Source organism: Felis catus, chromosome A2, assembly GCF_018350175.1.
Source record: "Felis catus isolate Fca126 chromosome A2, F.catus_Fca126_mat1.0, whole genome shotgun sequence".
NCBI classification, from domain to species: Eukaryota; Metazoa; Chordata; class Mammalia; order Carnivora; family Felidae; genus Felis; species Felis catus.
Window position 1 is genome coordinate 9,395,767 of NC_058369.1, and position 18,251 is coordinate 9,414,017.

At 57.4% G+C, this 18,251-nt stretch overlaps 1 protein-coding gene across 14 annotated transcripts in view; it reads right to left on the reverse strand.

The window, feature by feature from the left end:
• CACNA1A (calcium voltage-gated channel subunit alpha1 A) overlaps positions 1-18,251 on the reverse strand; it is a 282,973-nt gene that overhangs the window by 26,979 nt on the left and 237,743 nt on the right. For 10 of the 14 annotated variants that reach the window (XM_045046613.1, XM_045046579.1, XM_045046590.1 and 7 more), the window contains 7 exons: positions 17,526-17,686; positions 15,358-15,495; positions 13,899-14,100; positions 12,711-12,875; positions 9,472-9,582; positions 5,742-5,825; positions 2,705-2,710 (listed from right to left, as the gene is read on the reverse strand). In XM_045046613.1, coding sequence (XP_044902548.1) covers positions 2,705-2,710; positions 5,742-5,825; positions 9,472-9,582; positions 12,711-12,875; positions 13,899-14,100; positions 15,358-15,495; positions 17,526-17,686 — 867 coding nt within the window. The remainder of the gene's footprint in view (positions 1-2,704; positions 2,711-5,741; positions 5,826-9,471; positions 9,583-12,710; positions 12,876-13,898; positions 14,101-15,357; positions 15,496-17,525; positions 17,687-18,251) is intronic. The other 4 variants (XM_045046609.1, XM_045046594.1, XM_045046603.1 and 1 more) reach the window with 1 other exon arrangement.

Sequence of the window (18,251 nt, forward strand, 5' to 3'; positions counted from 1 at the left end):
CCTTCCCAGTTACTGTATCTTGCCTGTATCCGGCCTGGGAGCTGAGAGGCAGGGTTGGGGGTCCGAGACATTTCTGGGGCTCCAAGAGGCCTCTGGATTTGCTGGCCAAGTCTAGGATGCCTCTGGGGACACATCAGTCGGTCCTTAGGCCTCTAGGACGGGGGTGGGGGCTGGGAGATCCTACCTTGACTGTACTGGGCCCAACCACCGTGAGAATGTCCCAAGGGCTTCGAATACGCTCCCACACCCAGCTCAGCTGAGAGTCACCCCCTGTGCCCAGCTGACCTGACACCCAGCCCTGCCTGGCCACCCAGCTCTACCTGGGGACGGGGCCGATGGCCCAGGTGTCCCCAGCCCCTCCCGACCATCCCCAGAGTACAAGCCATCCCTTCACGGGGCGGGTCATAACATGGGGACTCTGCCCAGCATGCAAAAGCAGGCGGGCCCTGGAGCAGCCTCCGGGGGCTCAGGGTAGAGCAGGGGGGAGCCTGTCACCATGCGGGAGAAGCAAGGGGGTGTTGCAGGGAGACGCGTGCAGAGAACATGCTGCCCTTCTTGGAGCTGAGGGAAGAGACACATGGGGGAGGTAGGGGGTGGAGAAGACAGAGGTCCAGGTGACAGGGTAGGGGAAGGAACTCATCTGCCCGCCATCTCTTCTTGGTTCTGCATCGAGTCTTTCAAGTGCTCGCAGAACTGGCGACTTCCCTCTTCCTAGCTCCCGCTTTTCCATCCACAAGCCCGGAAGGAGCAGCTATGCTGTCCTTCAAGGCTGCCCTGTGCTTCCTGGTTCAAGGGCGATGGGGTGGGATGCAGGCCCCGGAAGGCTTGCGGTGCTCAGGGGCGCAAGAGCTCAGAAAGACATGGGAACCAGCCACCTGAGGGCTCCAGAGAAATCCTGCCCCCGGCAGCCTCCATCTCAGCCGACTTTGCCTCTGAGCTCCAGACCCCATAACCACTCGCCTGGCCCGACTTCTTCCGGGGTGCTCTTAAAGGCACCTCAGACCCGCCACGGCTGTGCTCTACACCTGTTCTCTTCTCCTAACCTGCTCCTCTTCTGGTATTCCCTAGATTCTATCTCCCAGTTCAAGCCAGACTCCGATCTCTCCAGGTACCTTCCTCCCCCAGTCCAGACCCAACCCATCCCCGGGTCCCGGAGAAGCCCCTGCTCAGATGGCCAGTCCCCTCTCGCTGGGGATTCCCCATTGCGGCCCAGCACCTCCCCCTCTCCACACCCCCCTCCCTCCCCGGCCGCCGGCTGCTGCCTCACAGCCTCGCCATCCTGTCTAATCACACTTCCATTGCTACCCCTGCTCTAAATGCTCCCCGGCTTCCGCTAGGCCCCAGGGGCTTATCCCCTTCCGCCCTCTTCACTTTTCCTGGGTCAGCCTTCCCTCCCTCTCTTTGCTCCAGCCACACCCCCTCAGCTTGCAGACCCCGACCCCTGCATGATTCCTCTTGACACAGGGCCTTTGCCCGTGCTGTTCTGGGCCTCAAATGCCCTTCCCCCCGCTCTTCTGCCTTGTTAACACTGCTCATTCTTTAGCTCCGGACCCAGTTATAACTTCAGGTGGCTTTGAGTGCCTATTCGACCAATGCCCGGCTTTCCCACTTCGACCCGCGAGGCGGTGTCAGTGATGCTGCCCGCTTCAGCCCGCCACTCCACTTGGGGCACCGAATTTGCAATCTTTCAACGTTTGTTTGGCGGATGACTGCATGTGGTACTGGTTGGGGGTGGGGAGGGGTCCTGGCGCAGAGATGCCATTCCGGGAGTCCTTCAACGGGGCTCCGAGGTGGCGGGCGTGGGGCGGAGGCAGATGGAAGGTGCCAGAATGAGAAGTGAGCAAGGAGCCGAATCCGTGAGGCGACAGAGGAGGAGGTGGTGTGTGCTGTGACAGGGCATGCGGGGGGCAGGCTGGATGGATGTAACAGGGAGGGACAGGGGTGCGTGCGTGTGTGTGTGTGTGTGTGTGTGTGTGTGTGTGTGTCGTGGGCAGAGGAGAGGAGGAGCACAAGAACAAGAGAGGAAGGGAGAGAGAGGGCGCATGTGGGAAAGGGGCGAGGGCACCTGTGTGCCTTGACTGTGAGCACGTGAAGGCCGGGGCTCCGGGAGAGGGTCTCGTCTGGCCGGCCCGAGTCCTGGCCCTTCCGTCTTTCCCTTGTCTGGGAGTGTTTGCCTGCCTGCTGTCCGGCCCTCCGGCCTCCTTGGACTTGGGAGATTTACATCTCTAGAAAGTCACACCCACGGGCCTGGAGTTTCCCGGGGCCCAGGCCCCATGGAGCTGATCGGGGGGGGGGGACAGGAGCGATGTCTGGGTGTTGCAGGGGCTCGGCGTGTAGGGACGCGTGTACGGGATGGGGCGGGAGGCCCACCCAGCTGAGGAGTCCTGCTGGAGCAAACCCTTTGCTTCGCAAAAGACGCAAACCAACCCACACAGAAAACTCCAACTCAGAGCCCAGTAAAAACGAGAGAGAGAGAGAGAGAGAGAGAGAGAGAGAGAGAGAGAGAGAGACTGCAGGAAGGAGGAGGGAGGGGGTGGGCTGGGGAGACAGACAGACAAGACGGGGAAGGGGTGCTGGGGGAGGGCGGGATGCATCAGGCAACCCAAGTCCAGAAAGCCCAGGGCGGGACGTGCAGTGCTGGTACGAGAAGATGCGTTCACAGTTAATGTAAGGCATTTAGACTTCAGAAAGAAGTAAGACCAACCGGATTCTAGATGCAGATGTTGAAGATGGAGGGGGAGCGGGCGGGCGGGGGCAGTTGGGGAGGCGTGTTCAGCGTTTTTTAGGTTGATTTGTAACCAGTGCCAAAACACCAATGGGTTTCGGTTCCCGGGCGGGGAGTGGGGGTGGTGGGTTGGGAGATAGTCATTGGTGTATGAACACACAGACCATGTCATGGATGAACAAATGAATTTCATAGTGCATTTTGATTGGATGAGTTTTTCAGACGGCGTTGTGCCAATATACAGTTTAAAGAGCAGGCATGAAAAGAGACAAGACAAGAAACAGTCATTAACCATCGCACGCAGGGCAAACCCCCGTCACCCGGCCACTAGGGGGCGGCAGCTGAGGCCCAGTGGGCCTCCAGCCCTTCCCCCTCCCGCACGACCCTGGGGATCTGCCCTCCCAAGCGTCTGGCGCCCCCTGCCTCAGCCTGGCGGGGTTCTGGCCTGAACCTGGCGGGCTTACCTGGGAGGCAGAGAGGGGTGGCGGTGGGCTCCTTGCCCCGCAGGGCAGGCCTCCCCTCAGCCCAGGTTGGGAGGAGCATAACATCCCGAAAGGGTCCACACACCCAGCCTCCACCTTCCCCTCCAAAGGATTCTGATCCGGGGCCCCGGGGGCTGGGGTGGGGGAGGTGACTGGCAAACCCAAGTACAGTGGAAGGCCCACTGCAGACCCAAGGACGCTCCCAGTAATAATAGCAACAGCTGTAGCAGTAAGAATAACAACCGCCATTTGTGGATGATCTATTTCCCGGCAGGTTCTGTGCCAAACCCTTCACGTGGCTCGCTCACGCGTGTTAAAGGTTGCCAGCTCCTTCCCTAGAATGCCGGCCCTGTGGGGGCGGGCGTTCTTGTCTGGTCTGGCTTTGCTCACGGTCTCCAGCACCTACGGCGGTGCCCGGCACACAGCAGGCGCTCAATGAGTGCCTACCGGATGCATGTGTGAACGTGAAGCTGGCAAGGACCCAGGGAGGTTAATTACAACAGTTATCCCCACGCTACAGGAGCAGAGGTGACGTAGGCTGGCAAAGTCAAACAGCTTGTGGGGAGGGCTGTTCGACTCACTGAACAGCCCTGATGCCCTGTCCTGTCCTGCCAGTCCGGAGCCCGGGCCGCGGGGGTCCAGCCCTATGGATCCCTTACTCCTGGCCACTGGAGGTTTCAACCAACTCCCTCCACGTGCTCTGCGGGGGGTGTGGGGCCACCCTTCCAACCTCTCGTGCTGGTGCAAAGCTGTCTTGTGCTCAGCTGGGTGACTGCCAGTCGGAGCTCTGGATCTCTTAGAGACTCAGGACAGAAGATGAGGCCGGGGCTCTGGTCCTCTGCCAGAGCACGGGGCCCAGGTCGGGGACACCCCCGCTGACCTCCCTAGAGGAAGGTGTTAGGGATGGGACGAAGGGAAGGGAGAATTTCTGGCTCAGTGGAGCTCAGGGCAAAGAGGTATGGTCACGATACCACTTGGGAGGGAGGTGCCAGGGGACCCATCAGAGAATGGCCTCCTTTTCTGTGTAGCTCTTTCGTCCCGTCGGCCTTCCAGGATGGGAGAATGGGTCCATCGATCCCTTTCTGCTGGGGGCTCTAATGGGCCACCCCAGGGCCACCAGTGAGCCTCAGGAGTTACCAGGTCTGGGTGCGTGCACGACCTTGGGCAGGTCCCTCGCTTCCCCGAGCACTGGGCACTAGCTTCCTCATCTGTGAAATGGGGCAACACCCTCTTCCTCGGGCCACACCCCAACCACGTGTATTCTCCACTTTTCTCTGCTTGTTCTGAGCACCTCCCCCACCCCCTGCTCCCTGGCCTTCTGGCTCCCTTCTGGCTAGGCTTGGCCAACGGGAAGCACTGGCAGGAGATGGAGGGCGGGGGGAGAGATGGGCTTGGGTTATTTCTCCCCTGATGCCCTGAGCCTGCTCTGGCCTTCCTCTCGGGCACAGGCTCTGTCCCCGCAGGTCCACGGCTCCTGCTGGGCGGCCCCTCCCCACCCCAGCTCAGGTTTCCTCCACGCTTCAGCACCTGGGCAGGTGACAGCTCCTCACGGTGGCTGGGTGCCCCGCGATTTGCCATCCTGGTCGGCCCTCTTGCCCTCCTCTCTGTGAGTAGTCTCTGCTCTCCAATCCCTTCAGTTAAACCCTCCCAAAGGAATCCTTTTATCTACTGACCCCCTGACCTGTACCACGAGCTGATCCACGTGAACCGCTTGGCACTGTGCCTGCCACGCAACTAAGTCGGCCATTATTTTCACTGCTATTTTGATGAGGTTGATATCCCTTCCCACCCCTGGCTTCAACAGTCTTTGCCCTTTTTGCTCCCCTTGTGAGGATTTCCTGCCCTCCCCACCACTTTCCTGAGGGCTCCCAGGCCTGGGCTTACTCGAAAATGGCCAAAGAGGGTATCTGAGATAGGAGCTCCGGGGCCCTGAGTCTCTCAGATGAGGGGGAAGGATGATGTGGCCTATGGGGCCACCACGGAGGTCTAGGGACCGCCCCCCTCCCCAAGCTGCAAGCCTCCCAAGCCTGGGGACAGAAGAGGGTGGACATCCTGGGGACCTAGGAGTGGGATCTCCTGTTGGCTCCAGGGCCACGGCTCCCTCCTCAACCTCCTTCCACGAACCAGAAGATGGTTAGTTCAAACAGAACGGACTTGAGGCTCGTTCTTTCTGGGTCCCCAACACTGTGTGGGGTTTGGGGGTAGGGCTCAGCCTTGGGATCCTTTAATTATCTCAATGCACTCATCCATATTATTGATTCAATGGTCAACAGCCGAGATGCAGGAAAGTTCACACTGCAGGGCTGGCCCCACAGCTGTGGCTTTGGGCTCCCCCGTCTCCCTGAGCCGCCCTCCCGAGGGGCTGCCCTTGCCCCTGGGGTCCCCGCTTCTCCCTCTTTGGTCACAGTCAAGTGCTGGCCCGAGTCAGCTGTGGCTTTTGGGACCGCTGCTTTTGGAAGGGTCCCCCCCACCCCCGGCCACCCATTCTCCACCCAGCCGGGAGCTACCCAGAGAGAAGCTGGTGGGAAACTTACCCCAAACTCAGTCACGAGGATGTCGGTGATGCTGCCCAGAACAGTCACAAAGTCGAAGATGTTCCAGGCATCACGAAAGTAATTCTAGAATGGGGACCCACAAGACAGAGATGCCAACACAGGGCTCCACGCCCGGCCGCCACGGCCGGCCCCGGGGTGCATTAGGGGCACGGCTGCTGATCAGCCCGAGTGCCCACAACGCGCGTGGTCATTCAAATAGCAAAGTGCTGCTGTATGGGCTGCTTAATATCACCTGCTCTGAGTCCCCCTCCCTGGGACCCCCATGGCTCTCCTGGCCCCGGGGGGGGGGCCTCCAAAGCCTGGTGTCGCTCTGCTGGAGAACGAGGTCTGTCCTTTGGGCGTGCCTGTCTTTTTGACATATCTGAGGGCTCCCTGAGACCCGAGATGCTTTTTAAACGATGTCACTGGGATCCTCACACGGACCCTCAGAGCAAAGGATTGTCACCCGCTTTGCCCGAGGCGACGGAAGCTCGGAGTGGGATGCCGCTCACCTTCCGAGGTGAGCAGCACAGAGGTGAAGGGTCAGGACTGAACTCAGCTCGAGTCTAGGGTTTGTGTTCAAGACCGCACCTGCTACAGCATGCTCGCTAAGACAGTGGACTGTGGGTTCGAATCCCAGCTTTGTTACCATCCTGCTGTATGGCTGTAAGCCAGTGACTTAACCTCTCATTTCTCCCACTTCCTAATCTGAAGAAGGGGAAAGGTAACAGGGGCATGAAACGCCTTCGGGGCACGTGCCAGGCTGCACTTTCTGGTCCCCCTGCGGTTGGATGGGGCCGCCTGTGTCTAGTTATAGCCAACAGGTTTTGCGCAGAGGAGTATTTGTGAAAACATTCCACACCGTTTGAGCCCACGCCGAGCAGCACCTCTGTCTGAATCCAAGGGTCTGGTTCAAACAGACAGCCCTCCCCTCCAGGCTCAGCGGGACCCACACCGAACACAGGCTTTCTCAGCACCCTCACAAAGCGGGGGCCAGCTTGGGGCTCGCAGGTCCCCTTCTGACTGGTCTGTTCCTCCCCTGAGCGTCTGGCCCGGAGGCAGCCCCTCTGCCGCACAGAGAAGGACTCAGGCTTTGGAGCTGTGCTTTCCAGGCTGAAACTATTTTCAGCGCGTAAGAATGAAAAGGGTCTCGGAGTTGGGACTGGTTGGGCCTTGGAGCCCTCTTCTGGAAGACAGGGGTATAACAGCAATCAGATAATGAATGTGAAGCAGGTGCTCAATGAACGGATGCTGTTTCGTAATCATCTAAAAGGATTTCATGTTCCACTGGCACTTTTGGTATTTTGGCAGATGCTGCTGGGGCCCTGCCCATATCCCCTCATATTTCCCCTGCACACCTTCCGTTGCTCTGCCCAGGGTCTTTCTCTGGTTGCAAATTAAACGGCTCCCCCTGGGAGCAGCCCTTGATTATGACTGATGGGCCTTGGAGGATAAATACCCCGGCTCTCACCTCAGGTGGAAAGAGGCTGCAGTATGTGCTCTCTGCTGCCTCCTGCTGGTCCTCAAGGGAACTGTGCCCCTTTTGCCCACAGCGGGAACTGGCTCCATTAACACACCTTGTACTGGCTGCCTTCCGGCTCCTGCCTCACTCCTCTCCCCCACACTGAGTTCCCTGGGTTTCCAGACAAATTCCTCACACTCAGTCCTGATCTCAGGCTGTGCTTCTGGGGGGAGTCCAAATGAAGGCAACTTTCTAGGCGTCTGGCCATAGGCCTTAGCCCCTGGACGACAAGGGTCCCTCCCTCCCACCCCATTGCCTAAACTGCACATGGTGAACTTCACCCAAACCAGAGGGGGCAGCTCCACGCAGGCCCCTGGGGGGTGGTCGGGGGCGGGGAGGATGGAGCCCTAAGCCGCCTCATTTACCAGAAGATCGACGGGGGTTACAAAAACCGCACAGCACAACTGGGCTGGGCAGGTCCCGCGTCTGAACCTACACCACGCTCCCCTCCGCCCTGGGAGGCTGGGTGCACGGTACTCCTGTTTTGCAGATGTGGAAACAGGAGAAAAAGGCCATGTGCCTTGCTTGAGGCCACGCAGCTAGAAAGGGGCTTGCACCCTGATACGGGCACGCCAGAGCCTGATTGCCGCCCCCCCCCCCATACATGTTCTGTGACCCATCCTGGTGGCATCCCCAGGACCGAAATGCAGAGTCGGTGCCCTCGCCCTGGCTGCGGGGTGCCTCCCCTTTCTGCCTGGTGTTCAACACTAGATGCATCTTGGACTCCCCTTGGGGCACTCATTAAAGATACGGATTCAGGGGCTCCCACCTGACCAAGTGAGCCTGAACTTCCGGGGCTGGCTCTGGGGGATCATTCAATTTTAAGGCCTCATGGCGACCCTTCCTGGCATTTATGGGGTGCTCACTCCATGCCAGCCCTCACCCTCAGCCTTCAGGCACACTGGGGTTCGCAAGGGCTCTTCTGAGGAAAAGGCAGAGGACGAGCCCTCGCGATGGAGAGGTGAGGTGACACAGCCCGGATGTGAGTTGAATCGAGGCCTCTCTGGTGTCCAAACTAACACCTTTGCCACCTTGGGAATCCAGCCTCCACCTCGTTGACAGCCTGGCAAGGCCACAGGCTGTGGGCCACTCTCCTCAGAGAGGTGGACAAAGTGGGTGGGCAAGAGGGAAGCATCCTGTTCTAAGTCTGAGCTTGGCCACTCACGGGGGACCTTCTAGAAGGTCCCATCACACAACCCATCAGTTCAGTTCAGGCCTTCTTGGCTTTTTTTTTTGGGGGGGGGCTGTGAACCTCCCTGGCCTCCTGGGAAGACCTTCTCAGAGGAAGCTTTGTAAATGCATAAAATAAAATACCCAGGATTGCAAGGGCACCTGCTACACCGAAATACAATTATCAAAAACTATTTTTAAACGGTGATCTAATGATTAACGCACTTCTTCATCAACACATGAAATAATTTCCAGCGGTAGGTTTGCCGGTCACCGGCGTTCGAAGCAAGGCTGAACACGAACCAAAATTTGGAGGAACCTGCTGCCTCTGTCATGCGTTACGGAAAGATCTGATTTTTATCGGTGACACAGAGAGTACTGGTCACACCGCAGGGGTTGGTCTGCCTTTAAGATGGAAGGAAATGTTAACGTCCAGTTAGCGGCTTGTGAAAACTAGAGACGTGATCTGCTCACGTCTAATTTCACAGCTCTCCCCCCCCGCCCCCCCCCCCCTTCCCCTGCACCCACGGATCAGTGGGCTTCAGGTTAAGACCACTTGCATTAGTCGGAGATGAAGACAGGCTAGGGGGTGACCAACTGCATTTAGAAAAGAAAAGCTACGCCATCAGTGGAAGAGCCCGTGACGCAGGCAGAGACGGGATTTGGATTCTGGAAAACTTCACGTCGGTTGTCTATTTGCGCGTCTGGGTGCTGCCTCCCTCGCAAAAGGTACGCCTGACTGTGGATTGTGGTTAGAACGGCTGGGACACCACGGACTTGGCCCGGTCCGGATCTCAGTTTCCTTAAACTGGATGGTAATCGCCCCCCCCCCCGCCCCCCAGTTTGGATCGCTCTGAGGAATGACGGCAGGTGCATGCCCCTGGCAAGGGCTGGGTCTCCTTGCTCTTACCTGGCAGACGCAGGAATGACTAACAAGGGTCTGTGGGCACTGGAGGGATGCTCAAGCTGCCGCTGGGGTTGGGGAGATCATCACCCACCATCCCCGACCCACGGCTCTAGCCCCAAGGCCGTACTTACCAGAATCCCGAAAGCCATGACTTTCAGCAGACATTCCAGAGAGAAGAGGGAGGTGAAGACGATGTTGAATACCCTCAAAGCGTTTTCATAAGCAACCGAGGCCCCGTAGAACTGGAGTAGAGAGGAGGAAGGACGTTGGCGTCAGCGGGCAGGGGGGGAGCTGGGGAGGCGGCTCTGTGACTGTCCCGTCCTGGGGCAGGCGAGACCTGGACACTGGGCTTCCCGACATGCTGTTGGAGGCGACCCAGGCCCCCCCCCCGGCCAGCTGTTCCTGGGCTGGGCTAATCTTTTCACATCCAAACACGCACTTTCTTGAGTCCCACCTTAGCATCCCAGATCCCAGGACTGCCTGCTTGATGCGGCTCCGGATGGAATGCAGGAGGAGATCTGTGGCATCCCCTCTGCGGGATTTTCTTTCTTTTTTTTTTTTTTTTTTTTTCAGATCTTTTATGTATTTATTTTGAGAGAGAGAGCAACAGCACAAGAACAGGGGAAGGGCAGAGAGAGAGAGTGAGGGAGAGAGAGAATCCCAAGCACGGTTAGGGCAGAGCCCGATGTGGGGCTTGAACCCACGAACCGTGTGATCATGACCTGTGCCGAAACCAAGAGTACGAGGCTTAACCCACTGAGCCGCCCAGGCGCAGCGCCCCCCCCTTTTTAATCCTTAGCTGTGCACTCCCATGAGACTGCCCCCCAGAACACTTCCAGCACCCCCAAAAGTTTCCTTGCACCCTTTCCCAGTCAGTAACCTGCCCCAGAAATAACTGCTACTCTAAGACTTCCTTATGAGGTCTTCTTGCCCACACTATTTAATTACATTCAAATTTATAACCTTCAGCCCTGAGGACCAGGTTACAGGAGACACGGCAGGTGGGAGAAGTCACAGTACTAAGCATCTGACTTTGACTCAGGTCACTACCTCATGATTTGTGGGTTCAAGCCCCGCGTCGGGCTCTGTGCTGACAGCTCAGAGCCTGGAGCCTGCTTCGGATTCTGTGTCTCCCTCTCTCTCTGTGCACCCCCGCATTTGTACTCTGTCTTTCTCCCTCTCTCTTAAAAATAAGCATGAACAAATTAATAAAAAATAAAAGACAACAACCAGAGGCCATGTGTAGCCCTTTGGATCTTGGCTCAGAGAACAACCCATACTGTAAAAGATACTTTGGGGACAATTCAATACGTATCTTAGAGAAATCTTGTCAAGCATTAAGAATATATATAAAAAAAAAAGAATATATAGGAAAATTTCTTATTGTTTTTTTTTTTTTATTTCTTAGAAATACATACCGAAGAATTTAAGGTCAAAATATTGTGGTATGTTTAAAATAATTGGGGCGCCTGGGTGGCTCAGTCGGGTTAAGTGTCCAACTTCGGCTCAGGTCACGATCTCACGGCTCGTGGGTTCGAGCCCCGTGTCAGGCTCTGTGCTGACAGCTCAGAGCCTGGAACCTGTTTCAGATTCTGTGTCTCCCTCTCTCTCTGCCCCTCCCCTGCTTGCACTCTGCCTCTCTCTCAAAAATAAATAAGCATTAAAATAATTTTTAAAAATCGACGAAATTGGGGCGCCTGGGTGGCTCAGTTGGTTGAGCGTTGGACTTTGGCTCAGGTCATGATCTCGGGGTATGTGAGTTCGAGCCCCTGGTCGCTCTGTGCTCACAGGGCAGAGCCTGCTTCAGATCCTCTGTCTCCCTCTCTCTGCCCCTCCTCTGTTCACGTGTGCAAGTGCCCTCTCTCTCTCTCTCTCAAAATAAATAATCATTGAAAAAATAGATGAAATGTCCAGAATAGATAGATCCACAGAGACAGAACGCAGATTGGCAGTTGCTGGAGGCTGGGGGAGGGGGATGGGGGGCGGTGACTGCTCACGGGGACGGGTCCTCCTTTTGGGGTGATGAAAATGTTCTGGAAGTAGGGACAGGTGATGGTTGCACAGGGTGGTGACTGTACAAAACTGCCCCTGAATTGCACACTTTGAAATGGTTAATTTTTTTTTTTTTTTTTTAAGGAGGCTCCATGCTGGACACGGAAGCCCACCTTGGGGCTTTAACTCCCAACCCTGAGTTGAGGTCAAGAGTCAGATGCTTGACCGACTGAGCCCCCCAGGTGCGCTTGAACTGGTTAATTTTATATTATGTGAATTTCACCTCACAACAACGACAGTCACAAGAGAAAAAAAGAGAGAGAGAGAGAGAGAGAGAGAGAGAGAGAGAACAGATGAAGCCAACACAAGAGCGTGTTCCAAATGGGCACCTCTGGGTGACGGAGACCGGGTATTCAGGGACCCGCAGCAATCCCGGGGATTGCTGCATCCGGGGGATGCTGATTAGAATTTCAGAATCCTGGCCTCGCCCCGGATCTGCTGGCCGAGAATCCACATTTTACCAGGATCCCTAGATGATCCGTGAACGCGCAGCAGCTCGAGAAGTGCCGTGCTGTACTATTCCTTTCTGTCTGTTGGGAACCGTTTAAGGATTAGAACGATGGAAAGAGAAAAGAGCTTGCTTGCGGAGAAGCGTTTCAAGCGAACGCCGGCACTCCTTTTTCGCCAATTCAGAAGTTGGCAGCTTAGGGACCGCGTGTTTTCAAAGTGCCGAGACATGTGCCCGTGTCTTTGCCTGGACTTCCTCATTCAATCCTCACCCCCGCTCGAGGTCGGGAGGAAGGTGCCGTTATTATCGTCCTCGTTTCATTGACGGGGAAGCTGACGCCTGACAGTTGCTGGCCCCTGGTGCCAAGTTAAATGCTAAGTCAAACAGCGGAGCTGGGCTTGAATCCTGCCCTTTGGTCTTTAGACCACAGGGGGCAAGGTCCTGGCTTCTCACCCGGAAGGGACTCCGCGGCCCCAAGGGTTGCAAGGTCCTTACCTGCCCCTCCTTTCTCATTTCACCCATCGCACGTTTCTTGAGGGCCTCCTGTTCCCTCACGCCCAGGGATGTGCCGAACCCCAGGAATTCAGGGCTGAGCGGGACTTGCCTGGCCCCTGTGGAGCTCACAGGCCGGTGGGGCAGACGGCTGGGCAACCCAACACCGACATTACGGCCCGCGGGAGAACCGCTAGATGGGTGCCTCGTGCCGCTGCGGGAGGCCAGGGAGGGCTTCCTGGAGGAAGGTCCCCGCAGGTGACGTCGGAAGGGGCTTGGTCTGGGAGACTCGCGGCAGGCGGCTCCGCTCTGCGCGGGGGGGGGGGGGGGGGGGGGGACGGGTGGCCTTGGGAGGTGTGGGCGGTGCTGGGGGCTCACCTTCATCATGAGCACGATGGTGTTGAGGGCGATCATGGCCATGATGGTGTACTCGAAAGGCGGGGACACCACGAACTGCCACATGCGATACTGGAAGCTTTGCTTGTTCTGCGGCATGTGTCGGGTCAGCGGTTTGGCACTGATGGCGAAGTCGATGCAGGCCCTCTGCGGGAGAGAGGCCGGCGGCTGGACACGGGGTACCCCCCACCCCCCGGCCCTCGGCCCTCGGGCACGTCAGCCGAGCCTGCCCCCAGCCAGGATTCCTCACGCCCGCTGGGTCTTCTCGCCTGCTTCCTCCTGCCAACACCCGCGGTTCCCTAAGAAGTCGTCATCTGCCCACGTGGGACGCCATCAGCAACCCTACTTTGCAGGCTCAGAGAGGCTGAGTCACTTGCCTGAGGCAGCACAGCTGCCAAGCGGGCCAAACCCGAACCTAACTGTTCTTTCCTACTGAGCTCTTTGCTTCGTTTCCTCCTTCCCTTCGAAGGACGGAGGGATAATGGCCATTCAGTGTGAGGGGTCAACAGAGCAGAGGAAGGATGCATTCCCGGGTCCTCCACCTGGCTGAGCTCGGACGGTTCTAGAAGAGCCAAGGGCCACATCTGCGCTCTCTCGGGAGGACTGGAGTTTCACTCACAAATATGCACCACCCTGCCCTCAGGGAGATTATGCTTCACCACCCCACGGACATCAGACACAGATGTGTGACTTCCTCTGGCCAGTGAGATGTGGATGGGTGGATGGAAGGGTCGCTTCCGGGCACAGATCCCCCCCCCCCCGAAAGTGCACAGTGGTTTGCCATTATCTCTTCTTGATCTGAAGTGTCTCGGAGAGCAACCAGTATAAAGGTAACGTGGACCAGAGCCGCCTGGACGTGCGGGGCTGGGCAAGAAATCAACCGATCCCTGTGTGGGCACCTGGCACTGAGATTCCGGACATGCTTGTTACTGTGGCATAACCGCGTCTGAACTGACTGATACATACACCTTCTTTCGGTGTGTTTTCCTCTGGGAACCCCATGAAGGGCGGCCCTACAGACCGAATGCTGCCTGGAGGATGCTGCTGCGCCCTCCCCAGATGCCCCCAGCAGCTGTTTTTCTGGACGCACGCGTGTGCCTGTGTGTGTGCCTGCGATGGGGGGCGGGAGCTGTCAATTTTTAAGTGAAGGATGCAACTGGGAAGCGGCACCTCATTTTTCTCCAGGCTGTATTCCTCCATCATCTTGTCCCCCTGCTCCTGGAAGGTGATGATGATCAAGGCCACGAAGATATTGACGAAGAAGAAGGGGAACACCACGAAGTAGACGACGTAGAAGATGGACATCTCCATGCGGTACCCGGGGCTGGGGCCCTGGTTCTCAAAGGTGGCGTCCACGGAGTGCTTGAGGACCCTGGGAGGCGCGGAGCAGGGGGAGGGGGAAAGCGGGACAAGCAACGGGAACGGAGGGAGACATTAAGAGAAAGCAGCGACAAGATGGAAATGGTCGCTACTTTCCGACCCCGATTCCTGCGGTGATTTTACGAAGCCAGGAGAGTTCCCTCCTCCTTCGTCTGGGCGGGAGTGTGGACAACGCTCTCAGTTACCTCTCCCACCGCGTCCGGAGGGCTGTCAGGGGCTAGAAATGATTTTACCTATGTCCTTGGCAACCCTCTCAGGGAGGTTATTACCGGCCCCGTGTTGCAAATGAGGAAACTGAGGTTTGGCAGTTTAAAGTGGCCTGCCGAAGTTCACCCACTAAGGCCTGGCCAAGTTGGGATGGGAAACCAGGCTGGTGGGGATGGATGGGAGGGTGTATGGGAGTCATGGAGGCACACACCTAAGTGCGTGTGTGCTGGGTAGGGGGGGGCATTTAAGCACAGGTGGTGGTGCTGGGAAGGTGTAGTGGGGATGAACATGGGAGTGTGTGTCTGCAGAGCTGCTCTGAACAGCTGCACAGGTTATGCACTGCTCAAGGGCTCTGTGTCTCAGGGGTGCCATTCGTACTGGAGACACGATAGATTTGTGCATTTATGAGGACAACTTTTTGGCAGGTGGCCACGAAGTACCTTATTTGAACAAAATCATTCGGTACATTCCGACAACATTCTGACAGATGGAAGTGAAGTCTGTTGAGGAAGCGCTGCCGAAAAAATTTGCCCAAAGGTGCCGTATGGGCTAGCACTGGCCCCGTGTGCGTGGGTCCGGCCCTGGACTTGCACAATTCAGCCTCACCACAACCCTGACTGGCCCTGTCTGGGTGAGGAACGGTCCCGTGGTCAAAGGGACTTGGAAAATGCCACGTCCAGGCCTTGTCCTTGGAGATCTGTGCTCACCAGCACAGAAAGGGTTAAGAGGACGTGACTGCCCGCGTCCATGGAGCCCTTCTGCAAATTAGAAACCGCACCCCATCTGGGAGGGTGCAGGGCCCTGACTCTTAGGGTTCGGCGAACTGCACGGAGGGAGGCCTGCGTTTCGGCCCCAAACGAGCCCAGGCTGCTGTTCTGGTGACGGGGCCCCTCGTGCACCCGGCGGGGTCTCCACCTCGGGAAGCCGGGAGCAAACCCCTCCCGGTCCAGGCCTTTCTCAGCGCTGGGCTCTCAGGCCCTTCCCCATCCTGCTCCCCGGGGGCCCCCGACTCCCCCGTGGCGCTGGCTGGTGGGCCACTTACTGTGGCCAGCCTTCTCCCGTGGACACGGTGAAGAGAGTCAACAGAGCCCAGAGCACGTTGTCATAATGGAACTCATACTTCTTCCACTGCCTGTCCCGGGCCTTCACCTCGTTCTTCTCGTATAGGAGGTACTTGCCGCTGATGCAGAGAATAGGGGCCGTTAGTCAACGGAGGAAGGGGACCCTCATCCTTGGTGACCAGAGGTAAGAGGACAAGGAGGCCCACCAGCCCACACGGCATCCCTCAGCCCAGGGAGTGGAAGCCCCCCGTGCGGCTCTCTGATGGACGTGCGCACCCCCTCGGAGGTCGTCAGATGAGGCCACGGCCCCTGCTCCCAGCGGGAGAGCTGACTCAGGACCCAGCACTGTCTTCCAACATGAACACTTCCAGTCCTGCGGGGGGGAGCCTCAGGCTTGGGGGTGCTGAGAGCAGGGAGAGAGACAGGAACTTTTCTGGGCAGCGATACAAGGCTCAGCCCCAGACCCGTGGCCGAATGGAGTCCTTCCAACGTCAGGAAGCCTCCAAGATAACGACAGGCTGCCCGTGACATTTTACACGGCGACAGCATGTACTGGACACGTCGGTAAGGGCCCAGCGATTTCCATCACGAGGGGGCGCCCGGGTGGCTCAGTCAGTCAAGCGTCTGACTTCAGCTCAGGTCATGATCTCGCGGTTCATGAGTCTGAGCCCCGCGTCGGGCTCTCTGCTCTCAAGGCAGAGCCTGCTTCACTCAGCTCCTCTGTCTCCCTCTCTTTACTCCTCCTCCACCCTCTCTCTCTGTCTCTCAGAAATAAATAAACATAAACAAAATTAAAAAAGAATTTCCATCATGAAGATGACCCAAAGACAGGCGGGCCGGGACTCCAGGCCCGCAAGTTCTCGTCCACAACTCCCAAGTCTAGAAAGTTCTGAAAGCCAAATATCTTCCTTTTAACTCAGGGGGTGAACGTTATGGCTCGCAGACCGAATCTGCACCTGTTTCTGTACGGCCCACAAACTAGGAACGGTTTTCTACGTTTCCAAGTGGTTGAAAGCAAATCGAAAGAGTGCATTCGTGACAGATGAAACTTACACCGACATTCAAGTTTTCGTTTCTAGAAATAAAATTTTAGGGGAGCCTGGCTGGCCCAGACGGAAGAGCATGTGACTCTTGATCTCAGGGCTGTGACTGAGTTCAAACCCCACACTGGGTGTAGAGATTACTAAAAAATAAATCAATAAAAAATATAGAAATAAAATTTTATTGGAACCTTTGTTTATGTGTTGTCTGGCTGCTCTGTGTCATTTTTTTAATGTGTATTTATTTTTTAGAGAGAAGGGGGGGGGACGAGGACAGAGACAGAGTGTGAGTGGGGGAGGGGCAGAGAGAGAGGGAGACACAGAATCTGAAACAAGGCTCCAGGCTCTGAGCTGTCAGCACAGAGCCTGACGCGGGACTCGAACCTACGAACCGCGAGATCATGACCCCAGCTGAAGGTGGACGCTTAATCGACTGAGCCACCCAGGCGCCCTTGGCTGCCCTGTGTCAGGATGGGAGCTGCAGCTGAGACCATGGACTCCATAAAGGCAGAAGTGACGCGCCATCTGGCCCTTGGCGGACAAAGTCCGTCCACCTCTGATCTAATTCGTTTGGTGACAAAACCTGACCCCCTGGACCTGAAGCCCTTTATACTTGCTTTTCGTCCCATTTGCTGCAAACAGTCACGTGACCCCCCGCCCAAAAAAAAAAAAAAGTTTGATTACAGGGATGCCTTAGAGCCAGCGGAGGGAGTCACGTCCTGCGTGGAACACGCGGTACACGATCTTTCTCAAACAACTGCAAACTATTCTGAATTTTGAAACACATCTGCCCGTAAAGGTTTTCAAACAAGGGACGGGGACGCGTGTCAATATCCCCCAGGTCGATCCCACGTGGCGACTGAATGAAGAGTTAAGCAGCCAGCTTAGGGCGCATCCTACCTAGAGCTCCAACCCCGACGCTTGTCCGCCCTACCCCAGACCCCAGCGGGCGGCCCCTGGCTCACTTCCGGAGCCCAACACTCCAGTCGCCAAGCCCGGTGGCTCGTGCTTCCGGCCCCCCCCGCCCCCCCCGCCCCCCCCCCGCCCCCCCCCCCCCCCCCGCTCCCGCCAGCCCCTCGGTGGGGGCACCGAGGAGAGTGGAGACCCACCGACAGTCTTTCTCAAACTCCTTGGATTCGTCGGTGCAGTGGAAGAACTTCCCCTTGAACAGCTGCACGGCCACCACGGCGAAGATGAACATGAACAGCATGTAGACGATGAGGATGTTGAAGACGTTCTTGAGCGAGTTCACCACGCAGTCGAACACGGCCTGGGGGGACGGGGTGGGGTGGGGTGGAGGGGAGAGAGCGCGTGAGGGGCTGGGGGCCTGCCCGGTCAGTTGCCTCCAGCAGCCCACGATCGTTCCATTTCACCGACCAGGCCTCAGGCCCAGTCACGCGGTTAAGGCCCTGCGGCTCTGGGAGGTAGGTGCTGGGGCTGCACTCAGTCCTGGCTTTCCGTGCATCAAATCCCCGCCCCCGCCGTTTTCAACTCCCGGGAAACCGGGCGCTTCTCTGAGCCTAAGACAAGCTCACAGCTCCTCAGGGCAGGAGGAACGGGCAGACGAGGAATTTCCTGCTAATTCTGTGTCCCTGCTTCACTCGTGGCCCCTTTTCCCATCCCCTGGAGCTGCGCTCACTCCCTTTGGACCGCTGAGCAGTAGGGGGCGCTCTGCGGGTGAGAGCCGACTTCACGTGCCCCGGAGATCCTGCCCTGGGTGACCTGGAACCCTCTCACCATCTGCCCAAGAAGGCAGGGGTCCAGGCCCGGAATTTGATTAATTAAATATTATTTTTCAGAGGGAGAGAGACAGAGTGAGAGCGGGGGAGGGGCAG